A 16,755-nucleotide genomic window follows, 5' to 3' on the forward strand; every position below is an offset into this window, starting at 1 on the left:
ACTGTGTACTTTTACTCCACTACAGTCCAGAGGTGTACTGTGTACTTTTACTCCACCACAGTCCAGAGGTGTACTGTGTACTTTTACTCCACTACAGTCCAGAGGTGTACTGTGTACTTTTACTCCACTACAGTCCAGAGGTGTACTGTGTACTTTTACTCCACTACAGTCCAGAGGTGTACTGTGTACTTTTACTCCACTACAGTCCAGAGGTGTACTGTGTACTTTTACTCCACTACAGTTCAGAGGTGTACTGTGTACTTTTACTCCACCACAGTCCAGAGGTGTACTGTGTACTTTTACTCCACTACAGTCCAGAGGTGTACTGTGTACTTTTACTCCACTACAGTCCAGAGGTGTACTTTTACTCCACTACAGTTCAGAGGTGTACTGTGTACTTTTACTCCACTACAGTTCAGAGGTGTACTGTGTACTTTTACTCCACTACAGTTCAGAGGTGTACTGTGTACTTTTACTCCACTACAGTTCAGAGGTGTACTGTGTACTTTTACTCCACTACAGTCCAGAGGTGTACTGTGTACTTTTACTCCACTACAGTTCAGAGGTGTAACTGTGTACTTTTACTCCACTACAGTCCAGAGGTGTACTGTGTACTTTTACTCCACTACAGTCCAGAGGTGTGCTGTGTACTTTTACTCCACTACAGTCCAGAGGTGTACTGTGTACTTTTACTCCACTACATGTATTTAATCCCTTTAGTTGCTAGGCAGATTAGGATTAATGATGGTAAATATAATGACCCCTTAAATCAGGACTTTTACTGTGACAGAGTATTCCTACACTCTGGTACTTCTACTTTACTCAAGTACAAGATCTGAGTACTTCTACTTTACTCAAGTACAAGACCTGAGTACTTCTACTTTACTCAAGTACAAGACCTGAGTACTTCTACTTTACTCAAGTACAAGATATGAGTACTTCTACTTTACTCAAGTACAAGATATGAGTACTTCTACTTTTACTCAAGTACAAGATCTGAGTACTTCTACTTTTACTCAAGGACCAGATCTGAGTAGTTCTACTTTTACTCAAGTACAAGACCTGAGTACTTCTACTTTACTCAAGTACAAGATATGAGTACTTCTACTTTACTCAAGAGCAAGATCTGAGTACTTCTACTTTACTCAAGTACAAGACCTGAGTACTTCTACTTTACTCAAGTACAAGATATGAGTACTTCTACTTTACTCAAGAGCAAGATCTGAGTACTTCTACTTCACTCAAGTACAAGACCTGAGTACTTCTACTTTACTCAAGTACAAGATATGAGTACTTCTACTTTACTCAAGGACCAGATCTGAGTAGTTCTACTTTTACTCAAGTACAAGACCTGAGTACTTCTACTTTACTCAAGGACCAGATCTGAGTAGTTCTACTTTTACTCAAGTACAAGATCTGAGTACTTCTACTTTACTCAAGTACAAGATATGAGTACTTCTACTTTACTCAAGGACCAGATCTGAGTAGTTCTACTTTTACTCAAGTACAAGATCTGAGTACTTCTACTTTACTCAAGTACAAGATCTGAGTACTTCTACTTTAGTCAAGTACACAACCTGAGTACTTTTACTTTACTCAAGTACAAGATCTGAGTACTTCTACTTTTATTCAAGTACAAGATCTGAGTACTTCTACTTTTACTCAAGTACAAGATCTGAGTACTTCTACTCCCTCTGCACAATCCCTACCTTTCCTCCACGCCCTCCTTTTGCTCTTCGGTGCCCGGAGGTGAGCTGCAGGATCCGGCTGCAGGTTGGAGAGAGGAGAGGGGGGTGGTGGAGGTTTTTTTTAAATCACATGGTTCACATTTGCAGCGCCGCAAGACGCCATTTTGGAGGAAAGTTTGGAATTTGTGAACCTGGGGAGGTGGAGTAGAAGGAGGAGGTGGAGGAAGAAAAGAAGAGGAAGTGCAAGAGAGGAGGAGGAGGAGGAGGAGGAGGAGGGGTTTAGACTGGGAGAAGTTTGACACGAGTGCAGGCTGTTACTGGGATACACATAGGAAGTGTGCGTACCAGTTCGGGATAAACCATTCCGGGTTTGGCACGGATAGGCGTGCCTCCAGAGGCTGAAGTTTGTTATTATTACTCCTGGGATAATCATAAGCCCCCCCCCCCCGCAGCTCGTGCCTGGATCTTACACTGTGTCTGCATGGCGCACGGTGCTGACACTTTTTAGCGGTCAGCCTGCGCGGTGCACGCCGGGGCAGGGAGCCTCTCAGGCGGGGAAGTACAACACGAAGAGTCGCGGACCTACTGGAGGTTTTATTTTTGTGATATTACTTTTTTTTAACCGGATCTGTTCCCCCCCTCCCCTCCCCTGGAGACTTCTGTTTTTGTGTGTGTCAGTTTCCCTGACAGTGAGTTTGTTTTGTTGGAACTTGCTGTCGTCGTGGAGGGATCTCTGCAGACCTGGAGACACAGAGTGATCAGTACAAACACCGCCCTGTGTGTGAGGAGTGTATGTGGTTAACACTGAAGTAGAACCGAGCCGAGCCGAGCCATGCCAGTGAGGAAGAAAGGTAAGCCTTTTAGCTCTGCGGCTAACCACTGCCTGCAGGGAGAAACTCAAACTGCACCCTCGGGTTTACACACAAACAGCCGGTAACGAAGGTATATCACTCTTTCATTAACCCAGACAGCACGGCTTGTATCGGCCTCACCGAGCCGAACCGTGCCGGGCTAGTTAAAGTGAGTTAAAGTAAGGAGCTAGCCGCCGGTTAGCCTCTCGTGCTAACCAAGTTGTATATGGGGCACCTTGTCTGGAGAGGAGCCCAACTAAAAATAAACTCTTATAATGATCAAATATTTACAGCCGTCCCGCAGCCCGGAGCTCCCGGCTCTCACTCACCATTCCAGGCTCTTTCAGCCCCAACCGGTGCCAGCAGGGAGTTAGAGCAACCTAACCTGGGAATGACTTCACACAAGGACCGTGTGAAACATTAACCTTTCTAAAGGGTTGTATTTGTTAAATATCGTAGCTCTTCAGGGCTTTCTGCAAATAATAATACAGAGGGAATTAAATAATATTTCTAATAGATTATGTAGTCTTTATACTTCCCTTTACTCCACTTTACCCTGAGTAAAAAGCATGAGCATTTCATCTGATTTATAATATAAGATATATCAGTCCTGCACAGGAAGGGCTCCCAGAACACTGGGTAAGAAGCAACCTGACTTATGTTAATAACTTGAAATACATACATATATATGTATATGTATATTAAAGGCTTTTATTTGTGAAATATCTTAGCTCTTTAGGGTTTTCTGCAAGTAATACAAATAAAGAGAATCAAAGAATATTTTAATACATCATTTAGCCATTAGTCTTCCCTTTACTCCACTTTACCCTGAGTCAAACTTGAGAAGCATTTAATCTGATTTATGATAGCGTATTTACAGCGGCCCTGCACAGCAAGTAGGTTAGCTGTAAGCAGATGAGAAAATAGAAAAGTGTTCTTATTAATTATCATATTTATACACTTCCAAACTCCCAAATGGTCTCAACAGTGAGTTATAGCATCCCAACTTTAATAACAACCTGAAACATATATTTTATTTGGTAAATATTTTAGCTTTACAGGGTTTTCTGCAAATAAAGAGGATGAAAGGTTATTTGAATAGATCATTCCGTCGTTATTCTTCCCTTTAGTTTCCCACTAGTTTTATTTGAACTCCCATATTCCCACTGCCGTATTTACGATTCGGCTGTGACAAAGTGTCCCCTCTTATTACTGGCTGCATGTAAAGACCATTTTAATAATCATTGATATACTTTGTTTATGCACTCAAAGAATAAAAAGTGGATATCACTGAGAAGCGTCTCTCAAAAGCTCCCAAACCCAGAGAGAGGTTCTAATACCACCTTTATTTTGAAAGTGAATCTGAGCCTAAATGAAAGCCTTGAAGTGATTATTGTTTTAAGGTTTTCATTTGTTAAACATTTCTACTCTGCAGGGTTTTCTGCAAATAACCCAAATAAAGGGAATCAAAGTGTGTTTTAATACATGATTTAATCACAACCTTTCCCTTAACTCTGCCCCGAATCCAAGAACATTTAATCAGATCTCCTTTGGTTTCATTTGAGGGTCTGATTCTTCAGCAGCAGACTCTGAAGTTGTGATGCTCCATAAACCCGAATGAGACCCGATACACTGACCGTCATCTGCCTATAAAGATCCTTTATTTAAACCAGACTCTCCACACTGTCCTTTAACCCTTCCACAGTTTTGGTTTTATTTCAAACAGTCTCTGAGAGATTATTGCAGCAGAAATGAGTCTCTATACTTTACACTGAGCTGAAGTTCTGTTCCAGACTTTAACTGGGAGCAGAGTATTTTAAAACCATGGTATTCGTGCTCTTAAAGGAGTCCACTGCTGGTTTTCCTGCACGAGACGTAACGTATAATTACAGCTGCTGCAGCGATGAGCGGGTCTCCGACAATCTGCGCAGGTTCGCTGTTGTCCGACCTCCGACGACACCCCATAATAGGCTCAGGTGTGTGGAGGGCTGCATCACCTTAAAACATGTGGCGTTCTGACCGTCTGCTGTCAGGATTTGGGGGAGTCTTTCTCCCTGTTTTGAGTGTGTTTCGTGAGCGATAACAACAGGGTCTTCATCGACCTCCTTATAAAAAACATCCCACCTTCAGTGTAGTTGTGTATATGTCGTCAACAACAACAACAACAACAACACAGGTAGTGCCCGCTCAGGCGCTCAGCAGTCTCGTATGCATGCAGGAAGAAGTGAGCTGCTGTTTGATTTGCCCTGCAGATTTAAAGCTGCACAGGCATCGGTTTTCATATCTCTCTCATATCTCTCTGCCCCCCCCCCACAGATGCACAGCGGGCCCTGCTGCTGCTGGAGGATTATCGGGCGAAACTGCACAACGCCGAGGACCGGCAGCTCCGAGGCTCCATCCAGAGAGTCATCGACATCTTCCAGAGCAACCTGTTCCAGGCGCTCATCGGTCAGTGGCTTCACGCTGTGTTTCATTATGGTCTGGTTTCCATCCGAGTGAACCTGGACATGTTGAGGGAAATATAGAGTAGGGGTCTCCAGCACGTAGAAACTTCCGGACGCTAACTTAGATGTTGGCCAATTTGCACGAAAAGCACAAGTTGCATTAGTTAGCATACGCAGGCAAGAGCTAAAACATGGCTTGAAGGATTTGGAGAGTGCTGGAGGTTATGAGGAGGCTGGATCCATTTCTGGCAGTTTTAGGGTCGACTGATGTGACCCTTAACTCACACAGGGAAACTCTGCGACTGGTTTGTCACGGAGCTTTCAAGTCCTGCAAAAATGTTAAGGAAATAACACAATGCATTTATTTTACAACAAAAAGATCAGAACAAAAATAATCTGAAAAATACAAATAAATAAAAAACCATGAATAAATAAATACAGTTTGTTAAAAACAAAACAAATTTAAAAGAATAACAGAGCGATCACAAGGCGGCTGCCGCCGTGCTGCTGTTGGTTTGTTTATCTCAGCGGGGCGAGACGTCATAAAGAGACCATCGTGGGGGGGGGGATTCTGTTGTTACAGGAGAGGCAGCAGGCTGAGATCTGCTGGGTCTTAGTTTTCAAATGACTGGAAGCTGACGTCAAGATGACACAATAGAGTCGACTTGCTTTATTGGTTTTTGACTCAAAGTTGTCAGAAAAACTGACTTTCTGTCAAATTTTAGGTAATTTTATTCAAAGCTTTTATCAATTATCTCCCTTAATGACCGACACCGTTTTAATAGTGTATTCTTTAAAGTGAGGTCATTAACAAAAACAGAATCAAAATAAAGTCACTTTTTTAAACATTAGGAGATTTTTAAATGTTTTAAATGTCTTTTGTCCTTCGCCATTTTTTGGGAAAAAGAGGCTCAGATTTGATTGTTTCGTGATCAATTGAATTTAGTTTTTAACTCTTCTAATTCATAATTTAAAATGTGAGATTCAGTTTTAAAAGTCAAGAAATGTTCCAGTTCTTTGTTTTTTTATTAGTAATTAAAACATTTATTTATTTTCGTTCATTTCTTTCTCTGAAGTAGAATACATTTTAAACGCTCTTTCCGTTGCCTGATTTTCCAGCGTGGTACCTGGAGTATCTGAGCACTTCTTCCACCTCCCTTAGCGGGAACATTTGTGATCTTTTATCCCTGATCCTGAAACTCAAACACAACTCATGCAGAGGATGCACGGTGCAACCGATTCATTACGTAACATCACCACTTAACCCGTCACGTGCCATCAGAGTAACTACCGTAAGAGAAACCAGTGCCACAGATGAATCATAGATGAATGTACAACAAGTATCTCTGTACGCCTGTCCTTCATCACCTCACAGGAAACACATGTGGTACGGTGCAGTCAGGAGAGTTTGTAAAAATCAGCTTTAAAATACTCGTTCAAACCATCAGCAGCCTGTACTCTTCGTCCTCAGCGTCTTCATCACTAATAGATGAAGCTACTTCCTGCTCCTCTTCCTCTCTCTTTCTCACATCGGATGCATTTACACTTCGTCAGCTCAGGTGCAGGGATGTGGTATTTCTGTGTTGGTCCCTGAAGGCAGCATCTCCCAGGAACTACAGCGCGGTCACATGACTTCACGTTACCACCGCTAAGCTAAAGGACGCTAATGTTGGGCTATAAAAAGGAACTACAGCACGGTCACATGACTTCACGTTACCACCGCTAAGCTAAAGGACGCTAATGTTGGGCTATAAAGGAACTACAGCGCGGTCACATGACTTCACGTTACCACCGCTAAGCTAAAGGTGGCTAATGTTGGGCTATAAAGGAACTACAGCACGGTCACATGACTTCACGTCTCCACTGCTAAGCTAAAGGAGGCTAATGTTGGGCTATAAAGGAACTACAGCACGGTCACATGACTTCAGGTCACCACCGCTAAGCTAAAGGTGGCTAATGTTGGGCTATAAAGGAACTACAGCACGGTCACATGACTTCACGTCACCACCGCTAAGCTAAAGGAGCCTAATGTTGGGCTATAAAGGAACTACAGCACGGTCACATGACTTCACGTCTCCACCGCTAAACTAAAGGAGGCTAATGTTGGGCTATAAAGGAACTACAGCACGGTCACATGACTTCACGTCACCACCGCTAAGCTAAAGGAGCCTAATGTTGGGCTATAAAGGAACTACAGCACGGTCACATGACTTCACGTCACCACCGCTAAGCTAAAGGAGCCTAATGTTGGGCTATAAAGGAACTACAGCACGGTCACATGACTTCACGTCTCCACCGCTAAACTAAAGGAGGCTAATGTTGGGCTATAAAGGAACTACAGCACGGTCACATGACTTCACGTCTCCACCGCTAAACTAAAGGAGGCTAATGTTGGGCTATGGCAACCATTCCAGTGTCTGTTGAATCCACCACAGAGAAAAGCTCTCAGCAGTTTATACAAACTATCTCTTTTTTGGAGTTGTATATTTTTTTTAGCTATTGTACATTTAAGAAATGAACATACTTTTTAAACGAGTCAGTTTCATATTTCTGGAGTGAATTTTACACAAGTCCCTTTTTAAATTTGAGGTCATTAAAAATGTAAATATGAATTAAATATAAAATGATTGTATGAATCCTAGTTTGAAAACAGATTCATTTCTCAAACAAAGCTAAATTCTTTTTATATAAACTATTGTTTGAACATGAAATCACTTTCATTTTAATAACTGAAAGTGATTTCACCAAACCCCTTTTTATATCTTTGGTGTTGATTTGTTAAACTGGAAAGCATTTCTTAAACGCCCTACAATTCCCCGGGAGGAATCAGGCTGGCGTGAAAGAGACTGAAGTGTGTGTGTGTGTGTGTGTGTGTGTGTGTGTGTGTGTGTGTGTGTGTGTGTGTGTGTGTGTGTGTGTGTGTGTGTGTGTGTGTGTGTGTGTGTGTGTGTGTGTGTGTGTGTGTGTGTGTGTGTGTGTGTGTGTGTGTGTGTGTGGATTATGCACTGGGGGTAATCGTCGTGTCCTCGGAGGGATTACATCGAGCTCAGACATCTTTTTGGGGGTTTGGGAGATTGGAGTGAGAGACAGAAATGCATTTTTCATCAGATGGGATGTCAGGGTGAGCGTGACAAACGCACCCGGAGAGCAGGCAGCAGCGCTGGGAGACGATCCAGTTTAATGTTTCTATCAAAGTCTTCACATCTCAGCGTTAGGGTATAGCAGGTTTTAGTTTTGATGTTTTCATTGTTGATTTGAATGCAGATCGAAAACCAAATATGACTATTTGTTTGAAATGGCCGAAGAGAGAACGTGCAGATGGTAATACCATAAACAAACATTTATTATTTGATCGATAATGAATAATCAATCACAGGTTCAGTGTTCTGCCGTGCTGATACGATACGTTTAGAAGTAAACGGTCTCAAAAATACCGATGGTTTTTCATCCGTCCTTCTAAAACTTCCAGATTTAGTGTTTTTTATTTGTAATCTAACGTTCGATAAAAGGTTTTAAAATGTTCCTATTTTCTAATTTCTTTCATGAATAACTTTACATTTAAATGTCAACAAAAAAAACTCGGCTTCAAGTTTTTTAAGGTTCCGGTTTTACTTATTTCCGTTCGCTTCAAAGGGTAAAAAAATACTTCATTAAAGTCAAGAAATACTCTCAGTTTTCAGTAGTAATTTAAAATGTAAAACAAAGCTTCAAAAAGTGTCAACATTTCTTTGCTTTCCCACTTGTTACTAATTTAAGATGTGAAACTCGGTTTTTAGACTTCAAATGTTCCAGTGTTTGTTCTTGCAGGAGAACGTGCTGAAAGAATCCACTTCTTATTTTTATTAGTCATTTAAAATGTAAAATCAGCTTCTTTTTAAAAGTCCAAAAGAATTCCAGTTTTTCTTAGTTTTGAGAAGTGCTTGACAATCTGAAATCCAGCTGTTAGTTTTAAATATTCCTCGGAGTGTTTCAGCGTTGAGGCGGTCGGGGACCTCTGCACAGACTCGCCGTGCACTTCCCTCTCATAGCGACGGCGTCTCGTATGAATGCCTCCACAGCAGAGCCTTTGAGTTTCACTCTAAGTGGTTTATATGTCTTTAATCTAATCTCATCTCTCGTGTTCTGAGTAACCAGAAACACTCGGTGTTACTGTTAGCATGTGGGTCACTTTGTTCTATTCCTATTTATCTGTAAACATTTCCCGCTATGCTCATTAAGCTAGGGGAGAAATACTAAAACCCTTTACTTAAGTCAAGTTAAGGCATTTATCGAACGCTTTTAAGGACCAAATATAAGAAAGAGTATTCCTGGCAGTTTAATTTCTATGTAAATTAGTGTCATTTTTGAGAAGCCCTTGCATTAAATGATAACTGTATATATCAATCAGTTCAAAGTGGATAAAGAGAGTCAAAACAAACATCACTTGAAGTCAGATATAAAATGTCTGGGTGCTTTTCAAAGTGTAAAATAAGAGGGTGACTTTAAGAGTTATAAACATGCGTTTCCTTTACTTTGTTTTAGTTAATTAAAGGAAAATACTCAAATAAATATCTTAATTCTCACACTTAAATAAAGCCAAAAAGCATTTTTAAATAGTAAAACAATTCTCCATCGGTCTCCTTTGTTTACTTCCAGAACACAGTGACATCACTACAGAACACTCGCGTTCCTATTGGCTAGCGCTCCGACACATCGTATGTGATAGGCTAAGGGGGCGGGACATCTCTTAAGTGACCAATCACAACAGGGCAGACTGGGCCCTGGTGTTTGTCTTCGGAGTACAGATGCCTGTTTGTCTCTCTCTCCACGACCCGCCAAAATAAAATGCATGTTCACCGACAGCAGCTGTAACGGGAAGAATACGCATCTCTGTCCAATCAGAACAAAGCGTACAGTCAGGAGGAGCTCTGTTTATTATTCCTGAAATAAAGACGGATAAACGGAGACATGCAGTCAGAAGAACAACAATAACTCTTAATATTTAATCAATTATGAATTATTACCGTGAGGTTTTCCCTCTGCACTGAGAAACACATGAAGCTCTAAAGTTATTACAAATGAAACCACATGTACATGATTTAAACATGTATCCTCATCATTGATTTATCTATGAATTATTGTGATAATCGTCTGATTTTGTATTTTGTATATATTTGTTTGTATATCAGGAATATCTTCAATTAAAATACAAGGAATAAAAACAAATAAAATAAATACAAACAAATGAAGTAAACTCCATGTTAGATTTTCAGCACGTTATAACTTCTATTTATCTTCAGTATTGATTCTGCAGTAAAACGTATCTCGTGTGCATTAGCTGTAGTATTTGAGGAGTGTTCTCGCAGTGAAAAGTGAAAGAAGCAATTGTACAAAAAGTGTAGTAGAAGTACTCAAAGTGAAAGTGACTGCAGTAGAATGTAGTAATAAAATAAAAGTACTGACTGTACAGAAAACAGTGGAAGTACTCAAAGAAAAGTATTGATTCTGAAGTAAAATGTAGTTGAATTACTCAAAGTGAAAGATAGAATGGGAGGATGAAGCCCTCTCTATTGTCACACACATGCACACAGCAGAGCACACACAGTGAAATGTGTCCTCTGCATTTAACCCATCCTAGTACTGGGAGCAGTGGGCAGCTATTGTGCAGCGCCTGGGGAGCAATGGGGAGGGGGGGATTGGAGGTGTCCGGTGCCTTGCTCAAGGGCACCACAGCAGGGCCTAGGAGGTGAACTGGGACCTCTCCAAGTAGCAGTCCACCTTCCATATTTCAAGTCTGTTCGGGGACTTGAACCGGCAACGCTACGATTCCCAGTCCAAGCCCCTACTGACTGAGTAGTATTGCCAGCAGTATGTAGTTGAATGGCTCAAAGTAAAAGTATTGTTTTGTGAGTGTTTGTTCTTAAAGTACAAGCTGTCAGTGTGCAGTTAAATGTAGTGAACACGTGCTGACTACAACAAATAGTGGAAGTACTTGATGTAAAAGTAGTGTTGTAAAGTAAAGTGTTGTTAAAGTACTTCAAGTATAATTATTTCTACTCATTCTGATGTAAAAGGAAGTAAACTGATAGGTTTTGGAGTATCTGTTGTTATAGTACAAGCCTTCAGTGTGCAGCTGTGTGTCCTGGTCTGGCCTCTGGGCCCTGACAGAAGAAATGTTAAGGACTCGAGGTACAAAGTGGTGTTCTATTATAACTAAATAACCTAAACCAAAGAAAAGCTACTGATATGAGGTGTGTGTGTCTGAAGTGTCGGTGTGGATGAGCGAGCATGATGTCGTGTCAAGTGTTTTACGCCAAAACCAAAGACGATGCCGAACAAACGACAGAAACAGGAAGCTGCTCTCAGGGGGGAGTAGGTGAGCAAAGAGAGCCAAACGATAAATAAACCCAGCATCCTACCCGCCGTAACGCTCCAACAGAAGGACCAGACAGACGGTGTTATTCAAGCACACAGAGAGGAACAATCCTCAGCTCGGTTTGGAGTTTCCCCGCTAACTACTCACCATCCCACTGACTAAGCCCCCCCCCCCCTTGTGGTGGGTACTAACGCACTGGAGAGCAGCCCTGCTTTAAAGTACATCAAATAAAGTATTTATACTGCGGTTAAATGTAGTTAAAGTATTCCCTGTGTGTGTTTAACATATCTGATGTGTAGTATTACTGCTGTCTCCATGTGTTGGATGCATGTTTCTGCAGAGCTTCAATACTGAGAAGAGTCGGACAGGAAAGGGAACTTTTTATTTTTAGGTTTCTCATGTAGAGTTATTTTCAGTCATCAGAGTGTTGCATAACAGCTGATCATTATCTTTGTTTAGAGGTGTGCTCCTCAGCAGGGCGTCAGATATATGACAGCAGACATGCAGGATTTAATGTGGAGTTGGATACTGGTTTAGAGTCTGGAGCGGCAGAGATCACAGAGCGCTGATCCTGCAGCAGCTCCACGTGGCACTGACATGTTGGGCTTTTATTGTGAAAGAGCCAAAAAACACAGGAAAAAATCCTGTGTTTTTAAAATAACTTTCACTGAGAAGAACCAGAGTTTAGGAAAGAGTACTTTAAAGAGTCCTCTCCTGCTGATGTTCAGGTGTATATCAGTATGTAGAGTCTCTACTTTAAAGAGTCCTCTCCTGCTGATGTTCAGGTGTATATCAGTATGTAGAGTCTCTACTTTAAAGAGTCCTTTCCTGCTGATGTTCAGGTGTATATCAGTATGTAGTGTCTCTACTTTAAAGAGTCCTCTCCTGCTGATGTTCAGGTGTATATCAGTATGTAGTGTCTCTACTTTAAAGAGTCCTCTCCTGCTGATGTTCAGGTGTATATCAGTATGTAGTGTCTCTACTTTAAAGAGTCCTCTCCTGCTGATGTTCAGGTGTATATCAGTATGTAGTGTCTCTACTTTAAAGAGTCCTCTCCTGCTGATGTTCAGGTGTATATCAGTATGTAGAGTCTCTACTTTAAAGAGTCCTCTCCTGCTGATGTTCAGGTGTATATCAGTATGTAGAGTCTCTACTTTAAAGAGTCCTCTCCTGCTGATGTTCAGGTGTGTATCAGTCTGTAGAGTCTCTACCGGCTCTGTTGTGATTGATCTACCGCTTAGAGATGTCCCACCCCTTAGCCCGTCACATACAATGTGTTGGAGCGTGAGCCAATAGGAGCGCTAGTGTCCATAGTGATGTCACTATGTTCCGGAAGTAAACAGTTACCCTAACCCTAATTTATATAGTCAAAACGTGCAGATGGTAATACCATAAATAAGAGCGGTGTGTGTGAGAGTGTTTGTTTACTGTGTAGTTGTTCCTTGATAGCAGCGAGGCTGTTGTTGTTTGCTCTGATGCTACGCAACCATGTAACCTGATGAAGAACAGCTGAGACCGACCTTTAATAACCACACACACACACACACACACACACACACACACACACACACACACACACACACACACACACACACACACACACACACACACACACACACACACACACACACACACTGTTGCATCACTTGCAAAAAAAAGTTTACTACAATTTCCCTGCTTTATGAAAAGTTGAAAAATGAACGACGTACTTCTCCTGCAGGCGTTGCTCCGTCTCAAAAGCCTTAATACCGTTGAGAAGTTGTTCAGTAATCTTCCATCTTGAAACTTTGATGTGTTTTAATCACATCCTTATTGAGAAGCATTTTCTGTGCGATCAGAGTATTCATTAAAACAGAGATTTTGTGTCCCAGATATCCAGGAATTTTACGAAGTGACCTTATTGGACAGTCAGCGGTGGGGGGAGTCGTCGAAGCCGGCGGACCCCATGGCGCCCGTCCAGCTGTGGGACTTCTCCAGCCTCCAGAGCCCGACGGCCACCTCCGATACGCTGCCCAGCCTTAGCACCAGCATCGAGGTAAGGAGAGCGACAGTTATAATTTCTTTTTAGGCATATTTATAACTTCTTTATAATTAAATGATATTACATATTCTTATATTTATTCTTCTTTATTTTATTCTCTTTTCTTTTATTATTTTTAAATTGATTTGTTTGTTTGCTTTTTTTCTTGATTATATAATTTTTTTAATTATTTGTCATTTTCTTTTATTTCTTCTTGATTATTATATTTAATTTATTTGATTCAACTCTTAATTGTTGAATTTACTTATTTAATTAAAGTTCTTAAACGTCCAAAAAGCCGTCAAACCCAATCTCCTCTTCGTAGGAGGAAACGTGATTTTTTTATTTCATTGTCTTTTTTGTTTTGGATTTATTTCATTCATTATTTTCTTAATTCTTAATTTGATTTTATTCTTTTTTATTTATTTGATTTTATTCCTAATTTTTATTTTATTCTACAATGGAGTCCAGGATAAATACTGTTCTGGTTCTGGATGATGTGTTTCTGGATTTAAAAGGCTTGTTTCCTGTCTCTGTTCTGGTCACTGTTGCAGTAAAAATAGAGATTATTAAAAATAGATCAGACCTTTGAAGAGGATTCAGGATTCAGTGTTTGATCTGCTGCCGGCTGCAGGGATCCAGCCAGCTTCACTGTCTATGTATTATGAAGCATTTGGTGCACCACTAACTCGTATACCTTAATCATTCGCTGCTAACACCCGCCTTTTATATTTAAAACCATGAGCCCACAGTTTTGTGTAGTCTGTGACTCAGCAGAATATTTCCACATGATGAATATTGGCTGATGGTTCAGATCAGTGTACCCGGAGCATCGGTGTCTCAGGGATTCACAGTCCGAGTTGTGAGCAACGTGGATGAAATATTTAGTGGTCGGTGTTTCAGAGATGAGCGGACATCAGGAGCTGCTGAGTCATCCTGTTTCTGTCCGGACCGTTTGTTAATGCTGCGTCATCATTTCACCATCCTGTGGTTCCCTGGAGGATGAGACTGAGAGAAGTTATTTGGACTTAATTTAACAAGCCTAAAATGCCAAACAGAGTCTGTATCAACATCTGGAAGCTGAGGTTTCTTTTATACATCCAGGAATGAGTCCAAAACCCAGGCATGACTCAGCATATTAGCACTTCCTGTCCCTGGGCTGGAGATTTTAACATTCTGTTCATAAAACACATCAGTAAATAACCCACTGGTAGATTTAGAAAGAGCGGATGCTAACAAGTGACTACATGAGACGACTCAACGTCATCACACCCAGCGTTAGCCTCCTTTAGCTTAGCGGTGGAGACGTGAAGTCATGTGACCGTGCTGTAGTTCCTTTATAGCCCAACATTAGCCACTTTTAGCTTAGCGGTGGAGACGTGAAGTCATGTGACCGTGCTGTAGTTCCTTTATAGCCCAACATTAGCCACTTTTAGCTTAGCGGTGGAGACGTGAAGTCATGTGACCGTGCTGTAGTTCCTTTATAGCCCAACATTAGCCACCTTTAGCTTAGCGGTGGAGACGTGAAGTCATGTGACCGTGCTGTAGCTCCTTTATAGCCCAACATTAGCCTCCTTTAGCTTAGCGGTGGTGACCTGAAGTCATGTGACCGTGCTGTAGTTCCTTTATAGCCCAACATTAGCCTCCTTTAGCTTAGCGGTGGTGACGTGAAGTCATGTGACCGTGCTGTAGTTCCTTTATAGCCCAACATTAGCCTCCTTTAGCTTAGCGGTGGTGAGGTGAGGTCATGTGACCGTCATAGCATGTGGACGTTGTCCTGCTGTCAGTCTGATGAACGTCGTCGCTCTGGGCCGCTGTGTCCTGTGTTGAATGTCTCTCTCTCCCCTCTCTCTCTCTGGTTATATTTAAATGGCTGCTCGTAGGACTCCCCCCTCCTAAATGAAATCCTGCACACGCTGGCGCAGAACAAGCGCCCCCCCTGGCCCGGACGGACATGTAAGTACCGGACACCTACGGGGGGGGGGGGGGGGGGGTGTCGCATGTCCCATCCTGTCCATGTGGATCATCGGTGGGGCGTGGGGGGGTTCGGGGGTCATCGCTTCAATGTGTCGCTGCATTCACTGTAAAATAAAAACCAGAGGAGAAGAACCAGATTTGATGGTTCCACGGCCTGCTCAAGGAATCTAAAGTCTGGATGAAAATAGTTGAGATGAAATACATTCATTAGCTTTTTGCTGCTCCTCTCTGGTTTGATATTAAGGATATTAATGATGATGAACGACTGACAGCGACATGTTGAGGAGTCGGTGCTGCATTCAGGGGTCATGGGTCATCGCGCTTCATTCATCTGGGTCCATGTTGTCGCTCTGAACAGCACACCTGCGGTCCGAACAGAACATAAGGAGGACACATCAGATTTAATGCTGTCAATATTTATCTGTGCAGCAGATTGGAACAAAAGCAATGGGAAAATAATTTAATTTTTAAAACATCAGTATTATTATTATTATTATTATTATTATTATTATTATTATTATTAATTTTATTATTATTATTATTATTATTATTTTTATTGTTATTATTATTATTATTATTGTTATTATTATTATTATTATTATTATTATTATTATTATTTTTATTATTAATAATAATAATAATAATAATAATAATAATAATAAATAATGAACAAATATATGATAATAGTTTATTCATTAGGAGTTTAAATACTATCAAATTATAAACAAATGTAATAATAATAATACTAGAAATAAGATGCTCTTTCACATCATGTGTCATAAAGTCTTGTTTTTATGTTAATTGATAAAGAATGAATTGTTAAATGAACAATACTAAAGTTTAAAATCTAACTTTAATAAATAGGCAGTTATATAATTACACTTTTAAATCATTATTTACTTGATTGATTATATTGTATTATTTAAACCATAAATCTCCAAATTAGCTGTAAAATAAAACATTTACCACCAAAATATAGTGAAGTGAAAAAATGAATCATCATGAGGTGGGGAAAGTACAAGTTCTGAAGTACCTGAGTTCATGTACTCGTTGGGACTGGAGCTGTGCTGGGGCTCAGGGCCGATAACGGTGGTGGTTTGTGGATTTTAGTTGTGCTTTTATTGTGAAGGTTCACTTCCTGTTTTGTGTTTTATAACATCGTCATGTGTTCGTTGTTTAGAGGAAATAAGAAGTTGATGATCTCAGTTTGAAATGTTTGTACAGCCCTGGGACCGGGGGGGTTTTCCTTCTATCATATAAGCTTAATTATTTACTTCTTTCAGGATTAGTGCCATTTGACATATGTATCAAACAAACCCTGTGAGTATTACACTATCAAATACAGGTATTCTAACGTGGCCTTCACTTGCTGTTGGAATTAACAGCTATTTTTAAAGAGTTCCAAACATTACCTAATTGA

General features: G+C 40.8%; 1 protein-coding gene across 1 annotated transcript in view; it reads left to right on the plus strand.

Moving 5' to 3' along the window:
• Positions 1-1,932: 1,932 nt before the first annotated feature.
• The window catches only part of dlg1b (discs large MAGUK scaffold protein 1b), a 62,187-nt gene continuing 47,364 nt past the window's right edge, over positions 1,933-16,755 (plus strand). The window contains 3 exon segments of the mRNA XM_063886294.1: positions 1,933-2,539; positions 4,856-4,987; positions 13,210-13,373. Of these exon segments, the coding sequence (XP_063742364.1) occupies positions 2,521-2,539; positions 4,856-4,987; positions 13,210-13,373 (315 nt within the window). The 5' untranslated portion in view covers positions 1,933-2,520.

The sequence above is a fragment of the Eleginops maclovinus genome, chromosome 6 (genome assembly GCF_036324505.1).
Source record: "Eleginops maclovinus isolate JMC-PN-2008 ecotype Puerto Natales chromosome 6, JC_Emac_rtc_rv5, whole genome shotgun sequence".
In the NCBI taxonomy this organism is placed as follows: Eukaryota; Metazoa; Chordata; class Actinopteri; order Perciformes; family Eleginopidae; genus Eleginops; species Eleginops maclovinus.